The sequence below is a fragment of the Drosophila takahashii genome, chromosome 2R (genome assembly GCF_030179915.1).
Source record: "Drosophila takahashii strain IR98-3 E-12201 chromosome 2R, DtakHiC1v2, whole genome shotgun sequence".
NCBI lineage: Eukaryota > Metazoa > Arthropoda > Insecta > Diptera > Drosophilidae > Drosophila > Drosophila takahashii.
In genome coordinates, this window is record NC_091679.1 from 25,449,572 (window position 1) to 25,461,136 (window position 11,565).

General features: G+C 45.2%; 1 protein-coding gene across 1 annotated transcript; it reads left to right on the forward strand.

The window, feature by feature from the left end:
- The first annotated feature begins 6,258 nt into the window (after positions 1-6,258).
- On the forward strand, positions 6,259-10,465 carry en (engrailed). The gene is made up of 3 exons (XM_070213066.1): positions 6,259-8,000; positions 9,262-9,359; positions 9,608-10,465. Exons 1-3 carry the CDS (start codon positions 6,698-6,700, stop codon positions 9,854-9,856), a joined length of 1,650 nt encoding a protein of 549 aa, XP_070069167.1. The 5' UTR covers positions 6,259-6,697; the 3' UTR covers positions 9,857-10,465.
- The last annotated feature ends 1,100 nt before the right edge of the window (positions 10,466-11,565 follow it).

Consider the following 11,565-nt stretch of genomic DNA (forward strand, 5'->3'; position numbering starts at 1 on the left):
ATATCCAGGCTGAAGATGATGTCATGGGTGTTTTTGTGAAGATGATTCAAGGTAGTGACTCAAACTGTCGATTTGTTTCCTTGACTCAGACATAGTTGGCATACTTTTGCGTACAATATAAAGTTAATTGAGGTGCTAAATGGATAACGAGCAGTGCATTTTTGCATAAGTGTTTACTTATTAATGTGCAGTTTTTGTACTGCTTTAAAAACTTGGGAAAATAAACAATTACAAATTTTTCAAGGTTAAAAAAACATAGTTAGAATAATATTATTATTTTTATAAATTAAGTAAATACTTTATAAAAATGTAGAAAGCAAATTTCAAATAATATTTGCCTTCAAATAAATTGAATAATTCGAAATGGGAAGGATTTTTTATAAACCAATACCTGCTATGTATTTTGTATATTTTTTGTCTAATAAATAATTACCAACCTTTGATGATCCCATCGTATATCTTGATTTGAATTAATATGCAGGCTCATTTCATAATGATAAGTAAATATCCATTTCAAGTATTCCATGCCGCACTAATTGTTCCTACGTGACCCGAACTCGGACTCGAAATCGAAATAGAGAACTATGTAGAGCCGAGTCCAACGGATATCATCCTCCAATCGTCCAATGGGAGAGACGCATTAATTTAATGTGAGTTTCAGGTCATTGGTAGGAAAACCGAAATTGATTGCCCCAATCTGGGCGAACAATCTCTCAGTTCTCCCTCTCCGTTCTCCCAGTGCCAGTGTGTGTAAGTGAGAAACCTTGTAGATACAACCCAGCCATGTGTATCTGTATCTCGCCGTTGATGGGTCCATATCTAAGGCATCTTTCATGGGTTCGTAGGTAAGGTTTAATTTCGGAGTTCGGCTTTTGGTTTTCGGTTTTCGGCATTTTTGAGGGCGTGTTTGCTGTTGTTGCTGTTACCCCAATCATTCCCTCCACTAATTATTTATTACGCTTTAGCGTCCGCGCAGCGAGATATAGATACATTTTCGTCGGGGCTCCATTCTCAGGAAATTTGTTTATTTATGGCCGATGGTGGCTTTGTTATTAAAATGTTATTGGATTTCTCTCGCTTTCCAGCTGGGAGAGCCCGAGATTGGGCCGAGATCATTAGGCAGTATACATATACATATGTGGTGTGGGGTGTCGTGATAAATGATTTTCATTCTGGCCGACAGTTTCCCTGCCTGCCATTTGCTGTTCTCCCCGTGACTTTAATGTTCCCTTCTTTTCTGTAGCCCATAAATTGGCTTTATTTTTCATTTCAGGCATTTTCAGGTGTCAGCCCCGATAAAATGGCCGCTTTGGAGTGTTCACGATCCTTTGAACTAGCGCCGAAATTCGGGGGAGAGGTGGAAAATGATTTTTCCAGTCAAGGCCAAGCCACCCAGAAGGTTTTGGCAGTTGCTGCCGGTCGTGTGACTCTAGTGGCCTTGATTAAAAACAAAAAATAGACAAGGCAATAACAGGGAGAACATCATTAGAAGGCAGGCGAAAGCACCTTAATTAGCCGGCCGGCAAGGACGAGTCAAGGTCGCCGGTGGGAACTCATTTGCAGTTGCTGCCGTTCGCAGCTTCCGTAGCCTTCGTCCTGTTTTCAAAACACAGTTTCGAATCCCGGCCTTGTCCTGGCAACCGCACAATTATTTGCAGCCGGAAAAAGGACCTCCTGCCGAGGATGCGTTGCTAATCGCCTGCACTTGTCCCCGTCCTTGGCCAACATCTGTGAGCCTCCGTCTGAGCCTGTCTAATATGCTTAGAGCATATCCCGGCCGACTTTCATGCTTTGCGGTTTAATCGAATTTACAGATTTCCGAGGGGTTATGTTTAGGGTGCTGTTTGCAAACACCGGTCCGCTTAGGTTTTTATTGGATTAACCGCACACAAAACACACAAAGGTGTCTTAAGTCGCTCTCAAACCCTTATCCTTTGGCTTATGCAATGTTGTTTGGCCAGATTTCCTGGAAAATTTGTCTTGGAAATCGCCAATTAGGTGGGCGTCGAGCAAGAGATTTAGGACACCAACAAAGGCCTAGATTGCAATCGAAGTAATTTCTGCAACTTTCACCCGGCCCAAGGGAAAATTCCACCACAAAACTAACGAAATTAATGGCCTTTTAAGCAATAAAATAAGATATTAAACACTCAAGAGCAATTAGCGCCCGAAAGAGAAGAGCAAACATCAATAGCAAACGGCAGAAAGCGGCTAACAAGCTTGGCTAAAACTGACAAATTAGCTGAGAAAACAATTTGCGGCGAGTGGCAAATTAAACAAATTACAGCTTTGCCCGCGACTTGCAGCGGAAATTAGCCAGCAAAAGCGAGTGGGTTAATTGATCGAAAACGAGTTAAAGAAGCATGCAAATCTGGGCAGATGAAGTCATAAAATTCTTACGACTCTCGAAACTTTTTCAGCTCGATTCTGAGCCTCTGAAACGCCATCCGACTTAATAAAATTAATACGAATCGCCAAACAGCGGCCAGCCAAATAGCAATAAATATGAAACTCGTTTTTTTGTTTCGGCCAATCCGTCCGATCTATTAGCTGGCTATTTTCCCTGGGCAAATAAAGTAGTCAAATTTATAATCAACAAGTTCATTAACATTTAACCCTAACGAAATACAGCGAAGCAACAACAGCCACGATAAAAACAACCGAAGGCGACAACTCAACGGATGAACAGCAACCTAAAAAAATATATTTTTAACAAATTAAAAATTGTTTTAAGGCCTGAGGCATTGTGCGTATTAAGCGGGGGGAGGTCGGGTCCACAGGAGGTGGAAGTGATGGGAGTTGGTCCGAAGTGAAGTGAAGGCAGCCAGCTAACTGACAAACGATTTACGAACAGAGTTAAATTTTAATTAAAGCCAGCCCTCAAAGCTTGAGGAAACACAATGTAACGAACGGCGATATACCCTTTATACAATATTATTAAAAATATATATTAATTTAACAAAAAATGTTTATAGTTAATAAAAGTTAAACGTTAAATTAATAAACATTTTAAAATGATCTTCAGCATTTGTCAGAAATATTTTTGAAGTTTTTCCAGTTTTTAAAGTTTTTAAGATTATATTCCAAGAAATCATATTACGAAAAGAAAACTTCCGTTAATTCTAGGCTAATATTAACTAATAAATCACCACCCAGAGAAGAAGTAATAATTCACGCACTAATCTCTATCTAGATAACTTTTGTGTACCCCAAATAAATCATGCTGACCATATCGAATATCACACGGAAACCTTTTATCTTCCTAAGTGGCGCACTTTCCTCATTAAGTCCTGTGTTACTTTCGGCATATCACTGCGGCTGATCGCCGGTTCCAATTACGTTTGGTAACTCTATATCCGAATAGTTCCCAGAAGAAGAGCACCTCTCCGGATTGGTAGGGTATGCAAATGACGGACCGACGGACCTCTCATTTGTCCCAAAGGGGAGAGGGGAAACAAAAAGTCGGATTCGTGTGTACGTACGAGTATATTATGACTCGCATGTGTGGCCATTAATAACTCCCGATCGCCACTCGCCGGCACTCAGCGCAGCGGACGGATTTACGCATTTGGCTGCGTAAAATATGAATTTTAAATTACCCTGCCTCAGTTTCAGTTTCCCGTTTCAGTTCCCATTTCCAGTTTCAGTTGTTAAAGCGAAGAGAAATTATTGGGTCTTGGGCGAGGAGATGGGGGATCTTGAGTCTTGGAGCCCTACAAGGCGTTCATTTAATTTCGACCAGTTTTCGTTTCAGTTTTAATTTCGATTCCAGTTTGACAATTGAGTTGTAGCCTGCGATTGAGACCCTTATGCAACTGGGATTTTATTAACAAGCCACTTTTCGAGATAATTATATCTGTAAAATATTCCAATTACTCCGTGATCACTTGTATCACAACTTTCAGACTGCCGTTTTCTTTATAAATGGTTTAATGATTTGTATTTTTGTTTTGTTAACATAAAATGGTAAATGTATTGGTTTTGGTTAAAATATATTTGTTCGATAATAAATTTTAAAAATAAAAGTTATTTATTTGGTCTTAAAATAATTTATACAGATTGAATTTCTTAAATATTGTATTGAATAATTTTTTAATATTTCGAATTCCATTGATAAGATCACAGATACATAAATTAAATAAAAATGCAAATGATATAGAAATAAAAAATCCATGTATCGTAATGAGCTTTTCGGTGTGTTTTGGCACTCTGACAAGTTCGTTGTTCGAGTCTTTTGTTTGGCCTGCAGCAACGCAGCTGGGAAAAAGCCATTAGAGGTCGAAAAGTAACCGAAACAGAAACAGAAACAGTAGCCAAAGTGGTGGAAAGGCAAAGCTCATTAGCAGTTACCATTTTATCCAAACATACGCATCATTATCATTAAGGGCAAACGGGAAAGCAACAACAGCAGAAGCAGCAGCATCAGAAACATCAGAAACAAGTTGAAAACTTTAATTAACGCATTTTTACGCAACTGTCGGCGGCAGTTTAACCCTTTTTGTGGCCAAACGCTGAGCAAACACGACAACGGTAATAATTGAAAATCATGGCAATCAAAGCGGAAAGTGTGGAATGGAATGGAAGGGTGGCAGTTGAGCGGAAAAATCAACAGCTGCCGACGGCAACAACACAGTGGGCGAGAGAGGGAGAGATAGTGCGGGAGAGGGGGAGTGCGAGAGAGAGGCAGCAGCCATTGTTGTCATGCGTGAGAGAACAGGGCAGAGTGAGCGAGAGGCAATACGGGGCGGGAGCGAGACAACCGTCTGTCCTGAGTTCGAAATTCGAAGGGGAAAAAGAGCGGGCACTCTTCCAGTTTCCAGTTTTTCCAACTTCGACTTTTAATGGCTGACCGCAGACTGGAAGGTGCGTTCGAACCGGTTAAGACCGAACCGAAACGGTTAGCGCCTCGCAACGGCATTTCAATTCATGGATATGCGCTGTTAAAATATTTATTAATTTATATTCGCTTCAAGTCCATTTGATACTAATAAAAATGCGCATAAAAATTGCATAAATTTGGGCCCATTGATTGGGGAACAGGTTACCCACGAAATGTGCTCTAAATATGGATTATGGCTTATTGTCTGGGCGTTAGTTTATTGGCCGGTAATGCTTATGTCACAATTGGCAACAGGAAATAGGTGGGAGTGGTGGCAAGATTACTCTCTAATTAAATCCTTTGCCCCATAAATCAGAGGCCCACATGGCATCGATCGCCTTTATTATGCAAAAATTAACACAACAAATACCGCTGGCCATAAGGCAATTCATTAGCGATTTCGGTATTTGATTTCGGTTTTATTCAGCTCGAACAGATTCGTTGATTTATGTGCCATATATCAGTGGCTATGGGTTCGGATTCCCTCATCTCTACACTATTTGCAGCACATGTTTCACATTTGTAGATCTTCGCTTGATTAGAGCCCCCAAAAAAGCTCTATTGTTAATGTCCAATGCCAAATGGCGTTCGTTTTTAACACCTTCTGAAGTTTATTTTGACAGTTAGCGATGGTTTTTTTCTCGTTTGTCTGGCAAATCGATATTCGATGGGCAAATAAATAAATTAAAAGTCAATTAAATATCAATCAATTGCGTCAGCTGTTTTTCAAGCCACATTTAACTGGTTAATTGGAGGGCCCCCGAAATAGATTGTCATTGCGTATTTAGCGTGTTTTTGTGAAAAATCGCAAATGATTCTAGCGGGGGTGGGGGTGATCCAAAGTTCCCCCCATTTAAATTAAAACAATTAGCTTTGCGGTTTCCCTCTCCCTCCCTTTCGTTCCCCTCTGCACCCAGCGGAAAGGTGGTGTCGATAAAGTTGTAGGCTGTAGAAAACGCAGATTGAAACGTCGCGGCCAAAAACAAAATCAACAAAAACTAAATGCTTATGAAAAGTGTCTGGGGAAAGAGACGGCATCACGGCTCTCCCCTCGTGGAAAAGGCAGCCATTTTCCTGGCTTGCCTGGCGTTGGAGTGACCAGTGCGGCTATATGGCCCCCAGTTGGTAACGCCCCATGAGAGAGGGAGAGCTTGCGCCTGCGCAGTTCGCTGGGGACACAGTTGTCAACCGACTGACAGCTCCAGCATGCGCATAATAAAGTCATATTGCCGCCTAACAAGCCCCCCGCGCTAAATTGGCAGGAGAGAGAGAGCGAGTGGGAGTGAAAGAGAGAGAGCGGCGACTGGGAAGGAGTGAGTGAGCTGGCGAAACCGGTTCGCACAGGCAGGTGACAAGGCTAAGAGAGAGCGAAAATCGATCAGTGCAGGCATACGGCACATCTTCCACTCTCATCTCCTCACGTCACTGTCACCAAACTGCTGTCACTCACTCACTCACCGTCTCGCCCTCCCGCTCGCACACACGCCGCCAGCCACTTGCGCCCAGCTGCCCTCTCGCTCGCTCCTCGGACGTCTCTTTCGCCCGTGACAGTTCAATCGGCTCTCGCGTTAACTCTCCCTGACGTCGGCGCTGCGATTCCGAAGTAGTCAACTAATTCAGTCGTTGCGCTCGATGTGAACAGACGTGCGTGTCGGAACAACAGCCGAAAATCAAACACGAATCAGAAAGCAAAACAAGCGAATAAACAGAAGCAGTAGTAAATAGACAATCTGAGCAATCGGAAGATCAGTGGCCCCGCGTCAAGTGACCCAGTGACAAGTGTCTTGTGACTTTTGAGCCAAGTTAAAAGCGAAACCAATGGCCCTGGAGGATCGCTGCAGTCCACAGTCAGCGCCCAGTCCCGTTACCCTGCAAATGCAGCATCTCCACCACCACCAGCAACAGCAGCAGCAGCAGCAGATGCAGCACCTCCACCAGCTGCAGCAACTGCAGCAGTTGCACCAGCAGCAACTGGCCGCCGGTGTCTTCCACCACCCGGCCATGGCCTTCGATGCCGCTGCTGTGGCGGCCGCCCACGCCCATGCCGCTGCACTGCAGCAGCGGCTGAGTGGCGGAGGATCACCCGCCTCCTGCTCCACGCCCGCCTCCTCCACAGGAGGACCGCTGACCATCAAGGAGGAGGAGAGCGACTCCGTCATCGGGGACATGAGCTTCCACAACCAAACGCACACCACCAATGGTGAGGAGGAGGAGGCCGAGGAGGAGGACGACATCGATGTGGACGTCGATGACACGTCCGCAGGAGGACGCCTGCCACCGCCCGCACACCAGCAGCAGTCTACGGCCAAGCCCTCGCTGGCCTTCTCGATCTCCAACATCCTGAGCGATCGCTTCGGCGATGTCCCGAAGCCTGGAAAGCCCCTGGAGAGCCAGGCAAGCATTTTCCGGCCCTTCGAGGCTAACCGCTCGCAGACAGCCACGCCCTCCGCCTTCACCCGCGTGGATTTGCTGGAGTTCAGCCGCCAACAGCAGGCGGCAGCTGCAGCAGCCACGGCAGCCATGATGCTGGAGCGGGCCAACTTCCTCAACTGCTTCAATCCCGCTGCCTATCCCAGGATTCACGAGGAGATCGTGCAAAGCCGCCTGCGCAGGAATGCGGCCAATGCCGTCATCCCGCCGCCCATGAGCTCCAAGATGAGCGATGCAAACCCCGAGAAGTCCGCTTTGGGATCCCTATGCAAAGCGGTCTCCCAGATTGGACAGCCCACTGCAGGGCCCTCGATGACCCAACCACCGCTGAGCAGCAGTGCCAGCAGCCTGGCCAGCCCGCCACCTGCCTCCAATGCCTCCACCATCAGCAGCACCTCCTCCGTGGCCACCAGCTCGAGTTCGTCCTCCTCGTCAGGATGCTCTTCGGCCGCCAGCTCCCTGAACTCCTCACCCAGCAGCCGCTTGGGAGGAGCCTCAGGTTCCGGAGTCAACGCCAGCAGTCCCCAGCCACAGCCCATTCCTCCGCCATCCGCCGTCAGCAGGGACTCCGGCATGGAGTCCTCGGATGACACGCGATCTGAGACGGGATCCACCACCACCGAGGGTGGCAAGAACGAGATGTGGCCTGCCTGGGTGTACTGCACCCGCTACAGCGATCGTCCCAGCTCAGGTTAGTATCTTTGATATTTAAATGGGTTTATAGAAAGAAAGAGAGAATTATTATATTCTTAGAAGAGCAAGAAAGTTAGGAACTTGTTAAACAAATATTACTATTATATCTTAGCCATTTTTCAAAATATTTTCTTAAATATTACTATTAGAACCTAGCCATTTTTCAAGAGATTTCCTCATCTCTACTGAAAGAATTCCCTTTTCAATGTTGTCAAAACAAGTAACTCCCAAAGGTTCGGCATAAAGAACTCCGTAATATAGGCTACATGACGCATGAGATTGGTATTTGGTATATGGTTACTGGGGACCTGGAAGACCACCCTTGGGGAGCCTGTAATAGTGGCGGCAGCCTTTCAAGCGGCTCTGTTTTGTGTCATAAATCCCAAGGACACTGCCACAATTAGGCGACACGCGGACAATGGCAATGAGAGCCCGAATCCGACTCCCATTTCTATAGCCATTCCCATTCCGAATCCGAATCCGATTTTGGGCCTCACGCAGCGCAGCGCTCCGTTTGAAGAGCGACACTTTATGTGACAACATGTAGCGCAGGCTGTCCTATCGGAACTGTTAGATCCTCTAACTTCGAAGGTCACAGGTCACGCACACACGCCAAGCAGAAGCAGCGACCCTAAAAACACGCTGACGATTGACAACGAGGTCGGTGGAAAGCGGGGGAGAAGTCATGGGGGAAACCCCGATACCCGAGAGCCGAAAGGAAAACTCATCTGAGATTTTCCTTATAGCTGCCTTCTTAGACTGTGTGTTAATTGACGAGTTAAGTGCTTTTTTATGGCTGGCAATGGTTTTTTAATTTGGTGTCGATGCAATCGATGGCAGCCCCATAAGCGAGGCGTTGATAGCCCCACTCGGCGACTAAGAATTAATCAAACGATCTCCACTTACTGGCGGTCAATTAAATTATAATTTACAATGTGTGGAAATCTAATAAGCACTCGGGTTCCGAGTTCTCTCCTCCAGTTGCCAATTAGCCGGTGACTTGGACCTGGTCGCTAATTAGAGAGCCGGGCTGTAAAATCATTTGCCTAAAATATGCCCGACCTTTGGGTTCGTTAAAGTCGGAGTTCTTCTTTTGCGCTGACAGCTGACAAATTGAACACTTCCCCGCCAGCACGCGAAAGAGGAATTCCGCCCAGACATATGCTAATTAAATCATTAATATTATTAATAGTGTGTGCCGCAGTTATGCAAATAGAACTAACGTATTTCTGGTGTTCTCTTTCCTTGGTATATTTCAGGACCCCGTTACCGCCGCCCCAAACAGCCAAAGGATAAGACCAACGACGAGAAGCGACCACGCACCGCCTTCTCCAGCGAGCAGTTGGCCCGCCTCAAGGTGAGATTCCATGCCATATAATACATTATCCATATCCATATCCCATTCCCCGTCCCTGTGTTGTGTCATATTTGCACCAAAACATTGACACCGCCCGCTGCTAATGCATCCTGGTCACCGCATCCTGTCCGTACTTAACCAATTAGCCACGCTCGCCCCGAAACCGCAAATAATTGATTTCGCCTACCTGGCCCTGGCCCTCTAATAGCATCCGAAACTCATCCAGAATTCCTTTTTTCCACTTACAGCGGGAGTTCAACGAGAATCGCTATCTGACCGAGCGGAGACGCCAGCAGCTGAGCGGCGAACTGGGCCTGAACGAGGCGCAGATCAAGATCTGGTTCCAGAACAAGCGGGCCAAGATCAAGAAGTCGACGGGCTCCAAGAATCCGCTGGCCCTGCAGCTGATGGCCCAGGGCCTGTACAACCACACCACCGTGCCGCTGACCAAGGAGGAGGAGGAGCTCGAGATGCGCATGAACGGGCAGATCCCTTAAGCATCCGGAGCGGAGTCCACCGGTTTCCAGGGAGCTCCAGGGAGCTACTCCTTCTGAAAGGGGGCGTGCAATATTCGAGGGCGTACAAATGGTTTTTCATGTGATATAATTGTAGCGTATATATGTTTTTTGTATATATTATTATGTAACCCTAGCTAAGCGTAAGACCTATCCGTAGCGAATTCGAGCCGTAAGTTGTTGGCGTATTTATTTAACCACCCTTGGCTAGCCGAAAGTATTATGCTGTATTCACTCGTAATCTCCCCCGAACACAAAAGGCTTGTCGCTATCGCCGCACTCTAAAAAGCTTCGACTTTCGGACATTTATTCCTACACAAAATTATCTATAGTTATTATTCTCCAATAATTATGTGCTTACGAACCACTTTGTAAATTAAGTAACTTAACAGTTCCCTAGCCTAATTCCTAGTTTACACACTTAAGGATCGCTATGAATGAGTATTTTTAGTTTGTAAGCGAAATGTTAACGAGCCACTAGTAGCCGACAAATGCACCTAAGAAAACAACAAGGAAATGTTTGTGCTAAAGCAAGTTCAAGAAAAGAAAAAAAGTAAAAAAAATAAAAGAATAATGGAAAAAATTAAAATATTTATATATTTATTTCACTGGGTTTTAAAGATGTATGGGAAATGCCACCCAGATACCAGATCACATGTGGGTTAATCGCTAATCGGTGACATTACTTGTAGCAGAGGGCGCCGAGATCCTTTGTTTCTCCCCATTCCCTTAATAGCTGTCACATCAAAGGCTGTGGGACCTTAAATCACGAACACTTGTCGTCGGGCGAGGGTGCCGCTAATTGCACAATCACATTCCGAATCAAAACGGCAGCATCGCGGGCTTCTTCGATTCCATTCCGTTTAATTAAAGGCAAATCCGCGCAGAACTATAAACAAATATCTGTGACGAGACAGAAGGCAACAGAAAAACCGAAAAAAATGAGGCAGCAGTCAGCCGCAAGTTGGCATCAAATGATTTATTGGCACAGATCTCGCGGCGAGCGGCGTTAATTTGCTGAAAATAAATGCAAACGCGAAATGCAATGCAAAATTGTGGAGGGGGCGAGATGGGCAGCTGACATTTACTGGCAAGCGTTGATGTGCACTGCAGTCGAATAGGCGAGTATATACGTACTCATAAACGGGCGAATAAAACGAATATGAATTGATGCCAAACGCTAATTGCACAGCTTGAGGCTCAGATCCGTTCGCATGTCTCGGGGGGCTTCAGCCAAGGCGGATTCAAATCGCCCGAATTATAGAGGCGCAAATCCATTTGTGCACGTAATGAACCAATTAGACAATTTGCCCATTAGCAATACACACAAACATCGCGCAATCTGTCTCGCCATCTGTCTGTCGGTCTATCTGTCCGTCGTCCGTCGGTTTGTATCTGCAAATCGAATTAAATGGAAGCGGAAATCAAGTAAACTTTTTTATTAGGCACTCTATAAGTTTGCCGGGTATATCTGGACGGAGTGAAACATCGCCTTAAGCTTTTTAAATTCCTTATTCAACTAAAGCATTCAATTTACCTTGTACGATGTTATCTCCTCGTATCTGAAAATCTTATTCAGTGAAAGTAGTCGTCCGGATAAGATTTCTACAAAATACCTCTAAAATTGTTGTGGCATTAAATTTGTATATTGTTTTGGTTGCATCTGAAAATGTTATTTCAATTAATAATAT

What these genes read in the sequence shown, in the direction of transcription:
- en (XM_070213066.1), top strand. Translation starts at nt 6,698, where the DNA reads ATGGCCCTGGAGGATCGCTGCAGTCCACAGTCAGCGCCCAGTCCCGTT. An exon ending in CAGCGATCGTCCCAGCTCAG is followed by an intron (nt 8,001 to 9,261) that starts GTTAGTATCTTT and finishes GGTATATTTCAG; the next exon opens with GACCCCGTTACCGCCGCCCC. An exon ending in AGCAGTTGGCCCGCCTCAAG is followed by an intron (nt 9,360 to 9,607) that starts GTGAGATTCCAT and finishes TTCCACTTACAG; the next exon opens with CGGGAGTTCAACGAGAATCG.